The sequence below is a fragment of the Delphinus delphis genome, chromosome 1, assembly GCF_949987515.2.
Source record: "Delphinus delphis chromosome 1, mDelDel1.2, whole genome shotgun sequence".
Classification (NCBI taxonomy): Eukaryota; Metazoa; Chordata; class Mammalia; order Artiodactyla; family Delphinidae; genus Delphinus; species Delphinus delphis.
This window is the reverse complement of record NC_082683.1, coordinates 178,371,936-178,394,546: the sequence shown is the minus strand read 5'-3', so window position 1 is coordinate 178,394,546 and position 22,611 is coordinate 178,371,936. Positions and strand designations below refer to the sequence as shown.

At 34.3% G+C, this 22,611-nt stretch overlaps 1 protein-coding gene across 30 annotated transcripts in view; it reads left to right on the top strand.

Moving 5' to 3' along the window:
- KCNT2 (potassium sodium-activated channel subfamily T member 2) overlaps nt 1–22,611 on the top strand; it is a 414,242-nt gene that overhangs the window by 360,926 nt on the left and 30,705 nt on the right. For 27 of the 30 annotated variants that reach the window (XR_009517121.1, XR_009517118.1, XR_009517125.1 and 24 more), the window contains 3 exons: nt 1,064–1,147; nt 2,045–2,173; nt 10,185–10,205. Coding sequence is in view for 22 of the 30 variants with exons in the window: in XM_059998584.1 (XP_059854567.1) it covers nt 1,064–1,147; nt 2,045–2,173; nt 10,185–10,205 (234 nt within the window). In the remaining 8 variants the exon portion in view is untranslated. Of the gene's footprint in view, nt 1–320; nt 1,148–2,044; nt 2,174–10,184; nt 10,206–22,611 lie in introns of those variants that run through there. The other 3 variants (XM_059998767.1, XM_059998556.1, XM_059998750.1) reach the window with 2 other exon arrangements.

Here is a 22,611-nt window from a genome sequence, read left to right as displayed (position 1 = left end):
TGCAGCAACAAGGGTGCAAAATACCTAGATGATTATTTAAATGTTTCACTTGTTAACACCTGACGATCAAACTCAAGGCAATAATTTCATACGATTTATGAAGTAATTGTTACATATCATGGTGAAATTTGCTTGTATGGGTTGAAAGTCTATCTTTTCACTCAGACCAAAAAATAAACTGAAGAAACTAGAAGCATTTTTCAGTTAATATTTGAACTATTGAGTAGTGTTCTAACAACGTGTCAAAATATATGTTAGCAAACAAAATAGTCTCATGATGGTATTTAATACTAACCTATTGGGCTTCCCTGGTGGCGCAGTGGTTGAGAATCTGCCTGCCAATGCAGGGGACACGGGTTCGAGCCCTGGTCTGGGAAGATGCCACATGCCGTGGAGCAACTGGGCCCGTGAGCCACAACTACTGAGCCTGTGCGTCTGGAGCCTGTGCTCCACAACGAGAGGCCACGATAGTGAGAGGCCTGCGCACCACGATGAAGAGTGGCCCCCGCTCGCCGCAACTAGAGAAAGCCCTTGCACAGAAACGAAGACCCTACACAGCCAAAAATAAATAAATAAATAAATTTATTTAAAAAAAAAATACTAACCTATTAATTCACTAATATTTAGATTTACTTAAATATTATATAGAAATGTATTCTACTAGCATCAAGTTTAATCCTAACAAAAAACCAAATACTGGTTGAAATATTTCATTGTAAATTTTAGTCATTTTAGATTTTTTAAAACATTCTCTATTATATTTCAGCTTATAGTTTTTGTTATTAAAAATCTAAAAATGTTTTCATCACATCCAATAACATCCATAAAATTTAAGCATATCCGGATATTCTAGAAAATAATCATTTCCCATATTTCTTTAAGGACAGCTTAACTGTACATGTGTATTGAGGACACTGGCAAGATAGATTTTTATTTCCTTTTTTATGGGGGCTTAATGATGTGTTACAAGAAATAACCTTTAAGATGTGATAAGATGTTCATGCTCTAAGCTATTCTATGTATTTCCTACACACAATAAATACGTATTTTGTTTATATTGCAGTCATTTGTGAAGGACTACATGATTTCTATCACCAGACTTCTGTTGGGATTGGACACTACACCAGGATCGGGGTTTCTTTGCTCTGTAAGTTACTAATCTCTGGTGTAGATTATTCTGACAGGCAATTCTGAAAGCCATCTATAATGTACTTAGGCTAACTCTTCTATGTCATTTATTTATTTTTTTCTAATATGTGCTCAAAGAATAGCATCCTAGTTTTTTTTAATCCCTTAAACAATGTTTAGGGAAAACATTATTTAAACTAATAATCCCGAAGATAGCCATTCTGTACAAAATTCAGAACAAAAATGATCCTGAAGGTAGCCGTTCTGTACAAAATTCTAGCAGGTATTTGAGACTGAGTTTCTGACACAGGATGCTACACTGCCAAGGTAAACAGCGATCATGACATTTAACCTCTCTGTTTTATAAATAAGTATACTATGCCTAAGTGTATTTAATGAAGTATCTTGCTAACAAATTCAAATTCATGTTTAGCAAAGAGAGACCAGCACTTATGCCTCCTGTCTGTGAGTCCTGTGCTCCATACTTTTACACATCTTCCTCAGTATGGGTACTAGTAGAACTTTGGATGGACAATTCGTTTTTGTGCTGGAGTGTCCTTTGCACTTCAAGATTTGTAACATCAGCAGACCCTGTCCACTAAGGTTATTGCAACATTCAAACAAGCCTTTACAGGTTTTCCAACAATTCCCAATCAATTACCAGTGATATTGCAAGTATATGGGACTAATACAGTGCCATGCTGCCACAAATGGAGCAGTTGGTTTCTTAAGTTTGGGTGAACCCAGGGATAAGGCTGAGATGGAATGTAATAAAAAGCTTTAATACATGTATAAGCACTTATGAATGTCACTTTGAGATTTCAAAATATCAATAAAATCTACCTTTAAAGAGTGAAAAATTACCACTGGGTTATTTCTTAAAAACTTGATATGTAAATAATTCATATGATTGTAGATGAAAATCACTGAGGATGACTTATGGATCAGGACTTATGCCAGACTGTATCAGAAGTTATGTTCTTCTACTGGAGATGTTCCCATTGGAATCTACAGGACTGAATCTCAAAAACTTACTACATCTGAGGTTTGGAAATATCAAAATATTCCTGTCTTAATGTTTAATCTTATTGAATACTGCCATTCCTAAGCCTATAAACTTATTTCTGAAATATGTCATTAAATTATGTAAATTGTGTCAGGAATTTCATAAAATAATGTTGGCTAAAGGACTGTTTTAGAGTTTGTGGACTTTGGGCTCTGAATGTCTTTTGTAGGTTTTCAGGAAGTAAGTTAATTCTAAGTAACCTTTGGATACATAAGAAAAGTTCTCAGGGCAAGCAAACTAGTTTTCTAATATAATCTTCAACTCCACATATTAGCATTTGGAAAGAGGGAAAACAAAGATAAGTTAGGAAGCATGAAACTCACATTTTTCAAGCTCTAGGTTGAGGACTACTTTGAAGCTAAGAAAAAACTCTAGGATCAGTGCCAGACCCTCCCAGAGGAAAGCTCAGTAATTATAAAAACAAACTAGAGCCTATGAAAATGGAACAGAATTTCTGATGCCTGCGTGTGACCAAAAACATATTCACATTTTAATTTGGTCACACTATGTGGTTCCAACTTACGGTTTATATTCTTGAAAGATTTTTACTTCTTCAGGTACCTCAAAGTTATTCAAAATTTTGGTTAACCATTTCTTTCTTTGGTCTTGTGCAAAATAGAACCTCAACTATGAGGCTCAGATTAATTACATGCATTTTAATAGTCATGTAATCATTATACCAGCTTGTGATTAAAATCAGTGTATCCATGTGTAGAAAAGAAGAGCTTTATAAGAAGCATAAGAGTAATGGAGTAGATTTTTATTTTCTTGATATAATTTATAGTTTGACATTTAAGTAAGTGATATTGAGGCCAGAAGAAAATAGTTCAGTTTTTCTGAGATGCTCTTTAGTGGTTTCACTGCAGCTTCAGAGGTGCTAAAAGAAGCTTTATTGCCAGCTCTGCTACTGAATCTGAGTTTGTCATTGGCTGTGGTCTCCGTGGTTCACACCACAAAGAGCAAGACAAAATCAGAGAAAATCAGGAATGATTGATGGGAGAAACATACCAGAAAGTTAAATGTGTAAGACAGCTTAGCCAGATACACCTAAAATTTAAAGAACATTGCATCCAAAAAATTATTATTTGATGAAAGGTTAAGAGAAAAAAAGTGCTTTCACACCTAAGCAATTAACCATTTCTTATTTGAACTTCATAAGAACAAAGAATATTTTCACACAGCAGAATACTATCCTGTTTTTATCTTACAATATGTACTTTGTGAATTTGAACATGGTAAATTCTGCCCTTGGTCAAGTTCGTATCCATGTTCAGTCATTATGTATTATTAAGGGATGTTGTTGTATGTTGTTTACAGTACAGATAGGGAAAGAGTAATTGAGTATTTGTACTGTCATCAAGGAGTATTTAATGTTACATTTTGGTCATTTCTTCCTATCACAAACCAGCAAAATGTTTATAAACCCCCAACCCTTTAGCTTATATTAAAAGCACACATCCTTGGAAAAATAAAAGGATACTGGGTTAAATGAGGATAATACCTGTTGTCTTCCTATACTGAATTCAGTTCATCTTCTGGAACACATATTTTTATTTAGATTTTATATTCTGCCTATTATAGAAAAAAAGGCAATTTAAATAATTAAAGATAAAAATAGGACCTTCAAGCACTTTTACAGCAAAATATATTAATAGAGGCAGAGAAATTAATGCTACTTTACATTTAAAATGAAGTGACTGCTACAGTTGAAAAGGAGTTCTACGTTTATTTTCCTGGCAAATAATCAAAAATAGAACTGTTGAGTTTTATAATAATTGTAGTTTGATACACAAAAGGATGTAAGTTCATCTAGAGAAAGATTTGTTTTTCCTGATCACTGTTAAAAGAATGAGTATATTATGTGCTTCCTTATTTAAGACATTGAATATTTAGAGATATTTAAGAGAGAGATAACATGATGAACATTATCTATCTTTAATTATAGTTTTGCAAGATGCAAAAGTACCAATAAGGTGAATATCCCTTAAGTCGATGTTCTATTTTTTTTTTTTTAAAGAGGGGAACATCAATTCAGTATTAACTCAGTAAAGACATCGGGTTTTGTGCAAAGGGGAAAACATTCTCTTTTTCCTGATTATATAAAAACACAGAATAAGAGCTTAGTGGATCTAAGGAAATGAAAGAGTGGCTCATACATTCCACCATCTCTCTCAGATTTCAAATGGTTCGAGAATACTCAAGTGTTAGAATTCAAATAATTTATCGTTGTCCAAAATGCCAATTTTTCTCTTACTTTAATTAAAGAAGGACACCAGGGCTTCCCTGGTGGCACAGTGGTTGAGAGTCCGCCTGCCAATGCAGGGTACATGGGTTTAAGCCCTGGTCCGGGAAGTTCCCACATGCCGCGGAGCAACTAAGCCCGTGTGCCACAACTACTGAAGCCCGCGTGCCACAACCACTGAAGCCCGCGTGCCTAGAGCCCGTGCTCTGCAACACGAGAAGGCACCGCAATGAGAAGCCCGCGCACTGCAGAGAAGAGTAGCCCTCGCTCGCCGCAACTAGAAGAAGCCTGCGTGCAGTGGCGAAGACCCAACGCAGCCAAAAATAAATAAATAAAAAGAAAACAAATAAGAAAAGAAAAGAGGACACCAGATTTCAGGAGGTAGAAACTCCATTCAATAATTAGAATTGGGGGCTTCCCTGGTGGCGCAGTGGTTGAGAGTCCGCCTGCCGATGCAGGGGACACGGGCCGGTCCGGGAAGATCCCACATGCCACGGAGCAGCTGGGACCATGAGCCATGGCCACTGAGCCTGTGCATCCGGAGCCTGTGCTCCGCAAGGGGAGAGGCCACAACAGTGAGAGGCCCACGTACAGCAAAAACAACAACAACAGCAACAACTTAGAATTGAAACATCTGGCATCTTCTTTCTTAGATAGTTCACAGGTCCTCATTCTCCCTAACAGCTCACAGAGCTGTGTTACTGTCCCTCACCCTGCAGGAGCAGTTTGAAAGGTGACTCTATGAAGAGGGTACACAGATGGTCTGTGGACTGGGAGACACGGCACGTTTGCAGGCAGTAGTACCACAGTGAATTCACAGAGCTAAGTGCAAAGGTACATTCTGTGTACTTTACCCTTCAACAGCAGATTGAAGAGTCTTCCCCAGGGAATCTGACCAAGCCACGTGAACAGCCTAATGATACAGACACAGGAGAGTCTCCAGGTCAATGATCTAGTCAGGGGACCCTGAAACTCACACTAAAAACACCCCACCCAGAGCTTTCAATCAATTTATTAGCCCTATACTCTTAATATAAGAAGACAACTCAAAATTCCCTATTTCAGGGAATAGAATGAAATAGAGATACCAAAATAAACAAACAGAAAGAAAAAACTGAACTTGTAAGAAAGACAGATCACTGAGGGAAAAGGAAATATAAAACATAAAATATAATAAAGACTTCTACTCCTGTTTACCCAAGAGAAATGAAAATATATCCATACAAAGACTTGCACATGAATGTTCTCAGCAGCATTATTCATAATAGCCAAAAATTAGAAACAACCTAAAAGTCCTTCAGCTAGCGAACAGATAGTCAAAATGCGGTACAGCCATACAATGGAGTACCATTTAGCAATAAAAAGAAACAAAATGCTTATATGTGTTGTGACTTGGATAAACCTCAAAAACATTATGTCAAGTGAGAGAATAGACTCGAGACCACATATTGTATAATTCCAAGTATGTGAAATGTCAAAAAAGGTGAATGTATGCAGACAGATAGTAGGTTAGTGATTGCCTAAGACAGGGTGAGGTGGAGGGAATGGAGAGTAACAGTTAATGAACATGATGGGACTTACTGGGGTGATGGAAATATTCTAAAATCTTTTTATGGTGTTTGTTGTACAACTTGGTAAATTTACTAAAATATCCTTGAATTTTACACTTGAAGTGGGTGAATTATAGGATATGTCAAATATGTATTAGGGAAGTTCTATATTGAAAAGCTGTAATTAATATTATTAGAAAGATAAGATATTATAAGGATAAAAGATGAATAGGAAGCTGTATTTTTAAAGGAACATTTAGAATAAAAAAGAACTCTTGGGGATTGATAGTACGTGAGCAGAAGTGAAAAAGTTTGTACCATAAAGCTGAGGAAACCACCGAGAAACTAGAGCAAAAATTCAAACATGGAAAATAGTAAAGATAAGATAAAATTAGAGAACTAGTCCAGGGGGTCTAAGAGTCTAAGATCTGAATTTTAAGACTTCCCTAAAGAGGAAATGAAAGCAAATTGAAGAAATATCAGTTTAATAATTTAATAATAATCCTAGAACAGAACATGTTCCAAACGGGAAGGGTCACCAGAGGCCCACCACAGTGAATAAAATAGGCTCACACTAAGGCACAGCATCATAAAATTTCAGAACACTGAAGGAAAAGAGAAGATCTTAAAAGAGATGGGAGAGAAAACCAAAGGGTAGGTCACATTCAAAGTATTTCTTTGGATTTCTCAACCAGCAACACTACAAGCCAAAAGACAATGGAGCAATGCCCTCGAGATTTTGAGGGAATATTATTTCCAAACTAGAATTCCATATTCAGACAAAACTACCAAACTTGTGTTAGGGTAGAATTAATCACATTTCAAAATTTTCTCCAAACATATGCTCCCATGCCTGCTTTCTAAGGAAATTACTTCCACCAAAATGAATGAGTAAACTGAGGAAGTAATGAGTAAACTGAGGAAGTAATGCAAAGAAACCAGACATTTTATGGAAACCTGGCAACAAGTATGAGGCCAAGGCAAAAGTCAAGAAGGTGATGAAAGGACCACCAGGCAAGAAGTGAAACCTGGAGCAGGTCAGAAAGCTTCCGAAAATTTTTCTTCTGGAAAATGGAAGCCGTAGGATACATGATGCATCTCACTGTCTTAAAGAAAGATTAGACAATTGCCAAAGAGTTCAGGGTGGATTACCAAGTACAAATCTAATGAAGCAATTAATGAAATTAATTAATTAACTCTAGGAATACAATATCACCGCCACCAACATCAAAAAAGTATGCAGGCAATGAATAGTAACCACATTTCCCATGTATTTCACCTGTAAATTGTAGTCATAATATGCCCTGAATTTTGATCTAACCAAAATTATACTTCAACCATTTTGAAATGACGGGATATGGCAATGGTGGGTGGAAAAGATAGTTACTCTCTCTTCTTCCAGAGTGAGAAGTCAATAGATAAAAGTAGAAACTGACAAAAAAATTAAGAAATGACAGTCAAGCATGCTATATAGAGACACAAAGATAAGGACCTACATGTCTAGCTAAAAGAGTAAAAGTAGCTGGGTCCTACCAGAGGAAAATAGAAGAGATCATGGTGGGAGCTGCTGTTTTTCAAAACAAACCGTAACATTTTCTGACTATTTAAACTATGTATGTATAACTAATAAAAACAACTAATACATTTCCAGCTGTAAACTTTCATTTTCAGACTCACTCATCGATCCTTTCTTCAATTTATGCTTTTAAATATCCAATTCTATTCTATTCAATTCTATTCAAAATATATGAAATATTTTAAATTTAATGCCAACATTTCATATAAGAATGTAGGAAGGATAAGCTAACATAAAAAATCTAGGTCTTGCTTCCTTGTTTTTTCATGGAGTTGAAAAAAATACATTTTAAAGGCAGATGCAGGTTTTCATGCCACATTGTTTCCTAATCTGACTTCAATATCTTCCCATATTTGGTGTATAGAGAAAAAAGTTAAATTATGTCACTGCTTTGGCTGTGGGAGGAGGGGAAGCACTAAATCCCTTTGCAGATGTCTTTTCAAAGACACGTGATGATAAAAAAATACACATAGTTAAAATCATGAAATTTATAAAAGCCCTGGCACACTTACTCAGTTTTTTCCTTGTGGGCTATAAATTGGTGGAAGGAGGATTCATACAAACATACAGTGGGAGTGCGTACAGGGACTGGAAAATCAGTCCATGGAGAGTAGGGTACAGCTGGGTCAGCCCCTTTTCACCTAATTGTACAACACCAAGCTAGAATAGACCACTCTCTACATGTCTATTTCAGGGAAGTTTTACAAATACCATACTTTTCTGGTTCAAAAACTAAATAGAGAATCAACAAGGACTCGTGCTTCTCTTGGGGACAAAGGAGAACAGTATTTCTGTCCACAGTATTTTCTCCATAATTCTCAAATTCAGAAAGCTTACTAAACTGATTTGGTGGCAAAACCTCACTTTAACTGTTCTGAGATTTTTCATAATACTTACTTATTCCCCTTAAAATGAATATTCATGTTTTTCATTACAGAAGTGTTTTTATTATAAAATGCTACCCAAGACCCTCTGAAGGTATTACCTACTATTCAGTATATGATACTTTCCAAAATCTGAAAACTTCTGAATTAATAAAAATATTTATTCTCATTTTTTGGTAAGAAAATGTGAAATTGTATTTGCCTTCAGTTTTCCAGTGTAGTGAAAATCACATTTTCTTGAAGTGAACCATAACCAGTGAAGATTTTACTAGAAATTAGAAAGAGGTCATTTTAAAGCATATTAAAATACCAACAGCTTTACAGTATAACCAATAAATTTGTGGAATATGTTACTCTGTTGTTCACTTTCATCATCAATAAATCCTATATTTTTAAAAAATGTGCATAGGTAATAGTTAACCATCTACCAACCGTTAACTTTTTACAATTAAATTGGATGCACGTATCTTTGAATTATGGTTTTCTCCAGATGTATCCCCAGGAGTGGGATTGCTGGGTCATATGGTAGCTCTATTTTTAGTTTTTAAGGAATCTCCATACTGTTCTCCATAGTGGCTGCACCAATTTACATTCCCACCAACAGTAAGGGAGGGTTCCCTTAAGTTGGAAAGTAATATTTTAAATATATTATTAAGATTAAAGTTTTCGGGCTTCCCTGGTGGCGCAGTGGTTGAGAGTCCGCCTGCCGATGCAGGGGACACGGGTTCGTGCCCCGGTCCGGGAAGATCCCACATGCTGCGGAGCGGCTGGGCCCGTGAGCCATGGCCGCTGAGCCTGCGCGTCCGGAGCCTGTGCTCCGCAACGGGAGAGGCCACAACAGTGAGAGGTCCGCATATCGCAAAAAAAACCCCAAAAACCAAAGTCTTCATTTTATAAAATTACATTAATACAATGATTTTAGTAAGGATTTAGATAAAATAGTTTTGAAACTCGAACTGCCCATTCTCTGCATTTATTCACTCACTCATTGGGCCAATTGTTAAGAATCTGCAGACAAATAATTTCAAGGAGCCTATATTCATATATTTATTATGCATTTTTTATATTTGTAACAATAGTGAGAATGCTAGATAATGGGTTAGACTTCAGTTATATTACACCAAAGAATATAATTGAAAATTTCACTTCTACCTTGAGGAATGAAAATAGTATTCCTAAGAAAAAGATAGCATGATTTGTATAACCCCTAAATATTTAGGGTTTATATGTTGACTGGGCAGATCAATTTTTATCCTCTATAACCTATGTGGTGACTAAATCTATTTCTATAAAGTTACTTAAATGTATACATAGAGGTGAAAAAACAATCTTATTATAAGGTCTAAAGTTTTTTAAATAGTACAGCTAGTAATACCAATAGTGATTATTGAATATCAATGATTATGTCAATATCCTCTCATGAATATAGTACTTTCATAAGCTCTTATCAATTGTTTTATTTTCTATTAGCACCTCATTAACTTTCTGTCAAATCTTAGACGATTTTAGAAAAAAAAATCTAACAAGAACAACTTTCTAGCAAATTTTTAAAATATTAGCTTATTATTTACCTAATTGTATTCAAAAGTGCTATGATAATAATCAAACACATAATTAGATGATGTGTTCTGTGGTATCTGTCATATATTGTCCTGTTACTGATTGGTTTGTGTATGTATTGTTTAGTCATTGTTTAAACTGTATTTTGTGTGTTTCTTTTTCCCTCGCTTTGTGTCAGTGTCGAGAAATAGCATCACAAGTAAGTATTTTGTTTGTTTCCCTTTCCTCAAATTGTCTAATGTTTTAATTCAGTTATTAAATGAAAAGAATATTAAAGATTGAATTCAATATTTCAGATTTTAAAAGAAAACAAGTAAGGTGAAATGCTTTTAAATGCTCTATTTTCAAGTTAGTGTATTTATATTTCCCTAATATTCCAAATCTTACCTGTTTGTCTTCAAATTATGTTTATGTATTAATCCAATCACATATTTTACTGTGTGGTGTCATTACCAGCTAGTCACTTACTGGCTGTAGATTGTCCTCAAGGGAGGTGCCACCTTCAATGCAGTCAGCTGGTACTGAAAGGGAATGGGGGTCTTGATATAAAACATACCTTTAGTTTGCTTCTTATGTAGGCTGGACCCCCTAGAAATGGTTATGGGAACAATAGGACCTGTGATGGATTCCTCTGGAACACTTTTTAATGCTGAATTTTTTCTTTAATAGCTTTAATTTATTGTCATGAAGAAGCCATCACTTTAATGTTTGATAATATTAACCTGTGATAATCATTGATTTACTACAATAAAAAAATTCTTAATAACACATTATGTATGTTTACATACACTTCTTATATTCCTGAACCCTTGATGTTATCTTCATGTGATTTGCATTTTTTAATTTTATTTTCCATTTGCTTCATCTAAATCACGATAAATAATTGTCATTATGGCCTTAGTACTTAACACAAACTCCCAAGCATTAAGTAGAATTAAAGAAACTATTACAAATATAAACATTTTCAACTTTAAAAATTGCATTTTGAATGTCAAAGCAGTGGTACCATTCAGCCCACTGGGAGAACACAGTCACAAGTGTAAAAGTTGTGTGCCAAAATTACCAACCAAAGGTACGAGTCTACTTTTGAGCTTGTTGAATTTTGGAGAGAAGTTCTATATTATCATAATACCCAACATTTTGACAGAGTGACTGTTGTTTTCTCTACATCATAGATTTGAATCCATGTAATAAATGCAAATTCTGTTTATTAAATTATTTTGAGCATCCTAAATTATTTAAGGTTTAATAATCTCTAGCTTTATTATATTTTTAAATATTCTAATTTTGTTTTCCCATATATGTATTCCTTTGGAATTTACTAAATATTTACTAAGGAGGCTTCACTTTGGGATGTAAGAAAAATGTTTTAGATGCTTTCCGACCTTTTTCACATGATGGTACATAGAAAATAGGAACGTTTGTTTAGCATGAAGCTGCTCAGGGCTTCCAGCTACCACCAGAGGTGGTGCAAATTAAAGTTCTAGTTCAATGCAGAACACAGCTCTGGCACATGCAAGGTTTGGGGAGCTCGTCTTAGGGTTCTTACAGTTGCTTTATTAGAATATGTTTTGTAGTTCTTTGAGCTCAAATGAGATCAAACATATATTTCTAAAATTTTAAATTTATACCAGCATTTGACCTGACCTGATTCACAAATAAAATTTAATTTTATTTATAATGAACTGGCAGACATTATTTTAGGAAGTATTTTAGGAACATGTCACAAGCCAAGTTGCTTCACTTTGCCTCTACTGAAGGCTTTCTAGGGTGTGAGTCCAGATCTGCTTCACAGTGGTAGAAACACTAGTTAGTGGTCACACCATGTCCCAGTAAGAACAAAGTTTTCATCTGTGAAAAAACTTTATAGCTTCATGTTTGAAAGTAAAGTTAATTTTTAAATGTAGGTTTTGGCTCTATTGTAGTTTTCCATGTTGATTCAGAGTGTTGTTCTTCACTTTTTACTCAGATGTCAAGCTTCACTATCTCCTCTTTTCTCTAACTTACCATTTCAGATGCAGAAAATCAAAGGTTTGCTCATTTCTGACTTTTCGTAGCCAATTACAAGTTGACTCATAACTTTTTTCCTCTGATTGCTTTCTTTCTCATAGTTACTATTCGAGGTCTCAAAATCCTCCAGTCAATTCCCTATATAAATAAAGTGTCTTCCCTTTAATTTGCTGGGAAGTTTGAGTCTTCCAATATCAGTATCCTTCTCACAATCCTTTTTATGAAGAAAAAGCTCTAATTGTACTTTAGATATTAAAATATGCTTATCCTTGTAATTCCAGTTTTTTCTGATACAATTTCCGTCCTTTCCACCTCTAGTTTTGTTTTGTTTTGGTTTTTTCTCTCTCCCTTCAAATATGTTCAGGTTTCCCCAAATCTCAAGAAATTTTTCTCCTTTTTTTCTGTTTTTTTCTTATTTTACTCTTGCTGTTAAACTCTCAGAAGACTTCATACATGCTGTCCATTCTATTCCTTATCTCCCAGTTTTTCCCCCACTACTTTATCAGTACTGTTCTTCAATTATTAAAAATCTCTTTTAGCCAAAATCATTGGCCTTTTAAATTAGTTGTAATTTGTTTAAGCACTGTAGAACCTTCAACAGGGTTCATTATCTCTTACATCTTAAAATTCTCTTATCCTTAGTTTTCATATCATGAATTACTCCTATTTTCCCTGTTTGCACTGGTTTATTTCTTTTTCCCCTTTTTTGCTGTTCAGTTTCTGCCTATAACAGCTCATTTTAGATGCTGCTACTTTGATCTTCCATCTGAAGGTTCGTTTAATCTCCTGTCTCGGGATTGGCTCTAGAACGCAGGACCCCAAGGAGAGGCAGCGATCACCTTCACCTCCTCCCCTAGGATGGGGCTTCATCTTTAGATTCCAGAAAGTACTTCATTATCTACCTGAGGGTGGGCTAAAGTTCACTGCAGGTCATCTCTCCCAGAGCATTACTCTCGATCCCTGAACAATGCTAAGCGCTTTCTTGTTTTATTTAATCTGCCCAGCAGGGTAATACGGCGCATGATATTATTCCCACTTGTAAATGAGCAGAGACTTAGACACATTAACTTGATAAAATAAAAACTTAGGAAGTAGCAGACCTGGATTTGAACTTTATCACTTTCTGACATCAGAGCCTGTTTTTCTTAATCACTAGGTTTCGCTGTAGGAGCTTCTACCAATTTCTGGCCACCTCTCTCTTTTCCACCATCTGCTTTGAGATCCCAAAGTGCTTTGTTTGGGAATCAATGTGGGAATTGCCACTTGAACCAAAACTGGGGATTTGGAAAAGACTTTTCCTCTTTTCAACACATAGCTTTGTAGCACTCAATGTATCTTGTGGTTTCAATGATTACTTCGGGGTTGAGGGATGGCAAATTTTTGTTCTCTGCCCTCCCTGTTCTAATTCCTAAACGTGAATAACAAACTCATTATCTGCCAGATACTTTCTGTCTTATAACCTTCCAGAATTACAGATATTTACTGAGCACCACCAAGGTCCAGATGTTCTCATCTAGGTGCTTGGAATGAGTCAGTAAACATACCAGAAAGTGGACATGAACATTTCATGCCTATTCTTGGATTTAATTACTTCTGGGTGGATTTACGATATCCAAATTCTCTCCCCTTCAGTGTCTTGTGTAATACACACAGATTAACAATGCCTAATCATGGATGTTTGATGCCTGTCATACCAAGTCAATTGCTTGTGACCTAATTTTAAGTTCCTATATTCTAGCCATTCTTTATTCTCCTCTGTCCCTGTTCCTGGGAAGATTCATTTATTCAATTATTTTGTCTGACGGTAAAAGCACTAGACATGGAGCCAGATAATCTATGTTTAAAAGTTGGCTCCTACTTTTACTAGCTGTGTGTGAACTTGGGCAATTCTCAACACATAGCAGAGTGGAGGTTAAGTAGGGAGGTTTATTATTATCACTTCATCAGTTAGAAAAAAGGCAGAAATGTGTTAAGCAAATCGTTCATAGTTAATGGCAAACAATTCTGTGCCAACGTACATAGAGTAATATAGATCTCATCTCATCAGTTTTCACTGCTTCTTCGTTTTTGAGTGGATAACACTGCTTCAGAAAATGTCTGTGTCAATACAGTTAAATTTATAAATGAAATAATAGGAAGTATTCCTGTGATTTGGATAAATACCTTGTAATATTATAAAAAGTAAATATATTCACAAACCTCAAGTGCATTCTAATTCATACGCACACAGGCACACACACATACACACACACCATGGGTCTCAGCTCACCTGTAATTTTCTTTCACTTTTCTCTTATAAAAATTTGACTCGAATATTTTTAGTCCATTTTATTATTCTTTTTTATAATATTTCCTAGCTCTACTAATTCTTATCTTATTTTCAATGTCAGGAAAGCATTTCTTACTTGCATTATTTATGTACCTTAACTTAAGACTCTTACTGGCACGGGACTTCTCTGGCGGTCCAGAGGTTAAGACTCCGAGCTTGCACTGCACGGGGTGGTGTGGGTTCCACCCCTGGTTGGGGAACTAAGATCCTGCATGCTGTGTGGCTTGGGGGAGGGAGAAAGAGAAAAAACAGTCTCACTGGCACACTTATTAGCAAGAAGCTATTTAAATGCATCCAATCTGTTTGTTTTATTTTAACTACATAGTCATGGCTTTCTGTTCACTTAATATCTTAAACTGCATGACATCATTCTTTCACTTTACCCTGCCACAGGAAGTAAAGTAAGCCTTTAGTCACAACTTCTTGTTGCATGGGTGCTGGAGTCTACAAAATCAGAACTGAATAGAAAGTTATAAGGTTGATCTAAGCCATCTAGGTCTTAATAAGGGAGTGATGATCGCTCAGCAACAGTATACTTGGATCAATAATACCATTTTATATAGATTCTTTACATAAGAATATAAATATTCATATCTACCAAGTCTTATACCATTGAATCTCTTCCTTAGTTAAGACATTACATATATCATAGAAATTTTCTTTCCACAGTCTCATTTATTCATAACTGTTATATGCTTTAGGGTGGTGGTTCTCAAATGCTGAAAAAGAGAAGAGGATTCTGTGTGTGTGTGTGCGTCTGTGTGTGTGTGTGTGTGTGTGTGTAAAATGTTTGGGTATGGTGGAATTGATGCTGTACTCATATTGAACTGACTATAATAGTTTTTCATAACTTTATATGCTTAGGTGTTTTCTTCTGTACTGTAAGATTCTGGAGGTGATAGAATGATAGCCCCCTTCACCTACCCTACAGTAAGTAGGGTCTACACACACACATATACATGTGGTTGAAACCATTGCTTTAGCCTATGTATTCCTGTAATTCTAGAAAATTCTAGAAAATGATGAGTGAGAATTGTACTGTGAAGATGACAGAACTGGCAATGAAACTATGATTCTGATCATGTAAACTAACTGAATGCCTTCCTTTCTTGCTGTGTTGAACCTGTGTGCTTAATAAGTACTCTTCCATTTATTGATTTTTTGTTTATAAGTCAAATTTGGAGTTTAAAACTATTCGGGTGTATAAGAAAATTCTCTATACACACATATATAAGTATGTACAATACATAAAAACCAAATCATATGTACCCCAAAAGGACATTTTATGTACAAAGAAAATATGTTGACACATTTGGTTATTTCTAGATATAAAATGAGTCATTTGGTTAAAGAAAACTGCTTTTTAGTTTCCTTAATGAACTAAAGGTTAATGAGGATGAAATTAGTCTAGATTTGAGCCAGACTTTGATTCTAACCTACCAGACACATATCAACATGAAATACAACAGTCAATATTAAATAACCATTAGAAGAGTGAAGAGATGCCTTGAGACCTACAAAAAACGTAGTTACAAAATGTACAGTAATGATAATTTTGATGCTGATAATATTATTACTTCACCTTAAAAATACATTATTTTGAGGAGAAAATAAATGTTATAGCTTCAGAAAAGATAAAAACATTCCACTGTTGCACAGTGAAAGGTCACCTGAGTTCATAAGAAAAACAATGAAAGAAAGTAGTGCTGCCGCATTGATAGAGCTATATGATATAGAAACATGACATAATTAAGGCAATTTCATGGAACACTTAAAATGTATTTCTGAACACCACAACTCAAAAAAACATTATGTTAGACATATTAACTAGTAAATATTTCAACTTGCTATTTAGAAAATTCACTTCTCAAGATCACCAATAATTTCTGTAACATATTTATATGAGTGGAAGATGCCTAACCTTTATTAAAAGAAACAAACAAACAAACTTCCATCATTGGGCAATGCTATGGTTCTAGATAAAGTAATGACCTTTTATAACTTTTCTTCCTCTTCCTCATATCTCTGTAATGATAGATATTATTTATGACATGTATGTTAGAGCAGCGGTCCCCAACCTTTTGGGCACCAGGGACCGGTTTCGTAGAAGACAATTTTTCCATGGACGGGTCGTGGTGGGGAGATGGGTCAGGCGGTAATGTGCGCAATGGGGGTGGCAAATGAAGCTTCAGGCTTACCCGCCGCTCACCTCCTGCTGTGCGGCCCGGTTCCTTAGACCAGTACCAGTCCACAGTGCGGGGGTTGGGGACCCCTGTGTTAGAGGGAAGAAAAGCTACAGTAGGAACTATTTGACAATATTCATCACCCCTTCCATTCCATGAAAAATACATCTTCCTGGACTCCAAGATAATCCATTTTTCTACCTTCTCTCATATTCTTAATTTCTCACTTCTCTTCTACGTCATACTCTCCAACTGAGGATATTGAGGTATAAAATTTGAAATTAGGGAATTATCGCTAAACCACATCTATCTTTTCGTTATTGTATCCCACGTGCCTTGGACGGTGCCTTGCACAAGTGTTCAGTATATGTTTCTTGAAATCAGACACAGATCTCCTTCTCAACATGGAGTCATCCTTTCAAATCTACTCAAATTTATATAATTTTCTTTGTACCACATCTGTCATAAATTTTGGGCCTTAATTATCATATTACCCTTAATTTTATGTAAATATTTATGGATACATGCCTTGTAATTGCTGCTCCGATGGTGTGAGCATGAGACCAAGGAGGACAGTTTCTTGCACTGGAAGCCTGTGGACAACTTAGCTGTTGTGAGCTGTTGTGAGTCTCCAGGAGGTCCTAGAGGAGGCCTCTGCAGTGAAGGAATCTGGGGGTAGAGGCAGAAGAGGGAAAGGTGAAACTAATGCAGTTGTCTGTTGTATTGCAATTTGGAGAGAATTTAGAGTCTTTTCTTGTAATGGACCTCATTCAGTGTAGGCCAATTTGTGAGTAGCAGCATAAATGAGCTTTAAAAAAATTGTAAATGAGAAATACGTTGTCTCCAGAACCCAAAGGCCTAAAAGTATTAGATTTGTCTTAGTATTGTCGGTACTCACAGATCAATAATTATTTCTCGACAGTGACAGGGATAGAGAACCCCTTGACTGAGCAAATAATGTCTAGAAATATTCCTAAGTTGAGGGGATCTTGTATTTTGTGTGAGACAGTGGCCCATCCCTGTTCGTGAGCTCCTTTGTGAATGTTTCTGTGTCCTGAATGAGGGTGTCAAATGACTCTCCTTGAATGATAAGTCATCAATGTCATGACATACCTGTATTGCAGAGAAAGTTGGATGCAGTGTTGATCTTGCCTGCGAAGGCTGTGTGTGATTGCAGGGCTGTTGAGGTGCCCCATGTATAGTTAAGTGGAGTACTGTGTCCCTTCGAAGGTGAAGGGAAACTGGCTGAGTCCGTCAAAACAGGCACCAAACAAATCATATTAGTGAAATTTATGACTGCAAAGTATTTATCAGTTGCCAACTGAATAGATTCAGTAATTTCAACAATATTGGGCATGGTGCCTTAATATGTGGGAGTGGGGCAGTAAGGTTGGGACCGTCTACTGTGGGGCACCATTCATTCTTCCCAGGTTTAAGAACAGGTTTAAGAACAGGTCAGTTTGGCTGTTAAACGGAGAAGCAGCGGTGATTATCATCTGTTCTCTAAATAGTTCTTATAATGGGTTTCAATCCTTGAAAGCTCTGTACAATCCTTAGAGATTTTATTAACTATATTGGGCAGACAGAAGGTTCATAGGGTCCCATTTTGTCCAACTGATTGTAAGCACCAAAGGTTTTATTTCATTTAATTTTAATGTATTACTCATTGGAAGAGTGTTCATGTCTACTAGGGGATGTTTTGGGGCCATGGGTGTTATGACCATGGGAAATTTAGGCAAGGCGATAAATAGCTCTAATGGTTAAGATGAGGCATACCTCTTTGTCCTCTATTTTATATTTGATAACTCTGCTAAGAGTATAGAAATTACCTTAATTTTAGAGCAATCTCCATATTTAGGGTCTTTGTTTAAAAGTAGTGAGATCTTCAGTCGTAACTATAATTTGAGCTCCAACTCAAACAGAAAAGAAGGCCCTAAAGGTTTGCCAATCGGTACATCTCAGGAGATGTTAAAGTTAATTTGGGACCTATGTTGTAGAGGCACAAAGCCAATCAGCTCCCTTTTTATTGTATTTTTCTTGGTCTTAATAAACTCTGTTGGTGAATTAAGAATTTTCTAGTTGGACTAATTGTGGACTTCTGTTGCAGTTGTTTATTTCCTCCAGTTTTGTTGCTGCTGTTGTCTTTGGTTGGCAGACACTCTGGGAGCTCTTTTCTACCCTGTTCATATGTATAAGTCGGCCTGCTCCAGGGAATCTGAAGTCAGTATCTTCAGAGTTATGGGTCTGTCATTGCTTTGTCAGATTTTAAGGACCTGAGGCTTAACTCAGTTTTGAATTCACCCCCAGGCAGTGCCACAGGGACCTGTGGGTACTTCTCCTTATTGCTATGGGGATCAGCAACTCTATTGTTCCAGAAGCATAGGCGACAGCAGCAGAAGCATTTTGTAGGGTCCCAATGAGCTGTGTTCAGAATTGTGGATCTCAGCATGGCAACTACTCTTCCTTCACACAAGCAACCACGTAATCCAGCTGTAGGATGCTCAAGGTATCAGCATTTTCCCTGAACGCTCTATGCAATGGGGATTGATGCCTGCTTTAGACACACAAACGCTGGTCACAGGATAAGGATGATTCTCTGAGCTTAATGTCAGTCGTGCTCCTTACTGGAATCTAGGCACACAATTCAATATGAAACACTCAGATAAGTCTGAGACATATGACACAGGACCACTTTAACAAGAGCCCCAATTCCATACTCTTGTCCTTAAATGCCAATTATTGAAACATCTAACTTAGGTTGGTTAAATCCAAACAGAAGCGTGGGAGGACTGAATAAATGCAACATAAAACTGTGTAGCTGGCAGTCGTGGCCTAGATACCCTGCTTCCTGTACCAATTGTTACAACTTTAAGAACTCTTTCTGACTCCCCAGGCTGTAACGTTAAACACTTAGTGAGCCCAATAAATCTTGCCCGATCCAACTTTATGTTTCTTCCACCATTACCCCGTACCCTTAATATCCATTTCCAAACATGCTTCTCAGACTTTGGTCTGTTAAAAACTGAGCTAGTTCTTTTGGAGTGTAACTTCCTAAGCATGTGATAAAAAACAAAATGAGTAACATATATGCCAACTAACACCTACATATTTATAAACACTTTACAAGACTCCTAGTAAAAGAACACAAACAAACAACTAAAATTAGGTCAAAATTATTTCTCAATTTTTTCTTATGAACCAAGATGAATTAATTAAATTTTAAGGGAAAACATCCACCATGTAGTTAGCAAGTTCATGATAATAGTATTCAAGATCCTAAACAAAGAAGAAAAAAGTAAGATTTTCTGGGCTTAAAGCACTAGGAAAGGCATTAGATAATTGAAACCCTTGTACATTTGTTGTTTCTGAATGACAGTTTTGAAGGCTCAAAGGAAAAAAATTAATGACCAATGTGAGAAATAATATCGAGATAATAAATTAGCCAAGTTTCAAATTTCACAGACAGCAAAGAAAGCAGAGATTTAATTAAACACACATACAACACACACACACACACACACACGGAAAACCAAAGATGTGTGAATATATAACTTAATTGTACATTTAGAACAAATAATCAAAAATGAGATTTAACTCATAAATAGAAAAGTAACTGACTAGGTTTGATTTTCTCTTACAGATAACAACAGAAAGATAGGTCTTACATATGACAGAGGGAGAAAGAAAAGAAGGGGGGGAGGGGAAGGAGGAGGAAAAGATGTGGTCTGACCATAGTGGAAAATAAGTAACATAAATTTGTAGATTATTCAACATTATCTTTAGAGAATCTGAAATTTTTTTTTCGCTTGGACATAAAATTACACATTGACTTTTGAAGTTATTGGATTGAAATGGTGAGTTAATAGTTAATGGAGATTCTACCTACTACTAGTAAACCTTATATTCATAGAATAACGGTAAAATTGAAAGGTGCCTAAGAGAACATGTAGATGAATTATCTTATTTTTAGATATGGATGAAGCCAAGAGATTGGAATAATGTTAATTATTCTATCAAATTATTAGCTTTAGAAAATCGATTATTTGAGCCTGAATTCTTGTGAAATTATTTGGTTTTAGAATTTTGGTGAGATTTTTACTACTATTTTCTTGTAAGTTTTGTTTATTTTTGCTATGAAAACCAGGATAAGCATTATGATCACTATTTTTCAAGAAGCTCAGTTGATTTGCTCAAAGTCATGAAGCATTTACCTGATGTGATTAAAAATACAACTTAGCATTTGATTCCAAATCCAGCATTTTTTAGACCATAATATTGTTTGTTCTTTAATTATCTCTGTGATTCTGAAAATACATCTAAATACAATGTAACTAGTTATTTTATATCTCTTCTTAGACCACAGACTAAATGAACTTATTAAACTGAGTCTTTATTGAAAATGGAGAAACGTCTTTCTGTGAATTTGTACCGATAAAAAGAAATTTCCAGGGGACCCAGAGTTACTAGCCATGTTGCTTCTAGATTTAAATTTAGATGATCTTTCAAATATTATTATAATTTAACCTATTTTAATGGAAAACATTTTATAGGAATTCTTTCCTATAAGATTCAACTAACACATCTCCAGTGATTTCATTTTCCTCTGTTTTCTTTAGCAACAGTCCAGAATGTCTTCAGACATAAATCAGCTAGCACAGTTTAAGTCTATTATTAAGGCTGTAAAACTATTCTTAAGGGAGCCACTAATCCAGATTACAAACACTTTCAAACTGCTGGGTGAATTGATTTATTTTAAAATACCACTTTGTTCCACAGATGCTCAATAACCTATGACATGAATAACTGTTCAATAAAAAATTGAGAGAAGTTGAATAGAGTCAGCTGTGTGTGTGTGTCTGTGTGCATGTGAAGTATGGAAAAGAATGTCTCATATATCTTATCAATCTGACACTTTCTACCTTTCTGAAAATTAAGGTACTTACGCTGTTTTAAGCATAAGATACATTTTCTTCTTTATAAAGTTTTCCAGTCTTACTATTATGAAGATACACTTTTAGCTTTTTTCAACCATATTGTTTGATAAATATTTGGAAAATAATATAACTTTAAAAAAGTTATATTATATATAATATATATATAACTTATATTAATATATATATTATATATAATATATATAACTTATATTAATATAACTTATATTAATATTTAATTAATATATAATATATTAATTAATTAATTATATAATTATAATATATATTATATTATATTATATATTATATTATTATAATATATATATAATATATATATAATATATATATAATATATAATATATAATATATTATAATATATATAATATTATATATATATTATATATATAATATTATATATTATATTTATATTTATATTTATATTTATATATATTATATTTATATATATATAAATATATTATAATTATATATAATATATATATAATATATATATTATAATATATATAATTATATAATTATTATTATAATTAATTAATAATATATTAATTAATTAATATGTAATATATAATTAATATATAATATATATTATAATTATAATATATATATTATATTTTATATTATATATATTATATTATAATATATATAATATATATAATATATATATAATATATATAATATATAATATATTATAATATATATAATATTATAATATATATTATATATATAATATTATATATTATATTTATATTTATATTTATATTTATATTTTTATATATATAATTATATATAATATTTATATATAAATATATATATAATTATATATAATATATATATTATATATTATATTATAATATATAATTATTATTATAATTAATTAATAATATATTAATTAATTAATATATAATATATAATTAATATATTATATATATAACTTATATTAATATAAATTTTAAAAAGATGAAGTTTTAAATGTATATGAAAATTGTTGGAGTAGCCATATGAATTTTTCATTTCCTTACTGAACTATATAAATATGTTTCTAGAATCATTTCATGTACAATATGTGTCTTGGTCCATTTAAGCTTCTGTAACAAAACACCACAGGCTGGGTAATTTATAAACAACCAAAACCTA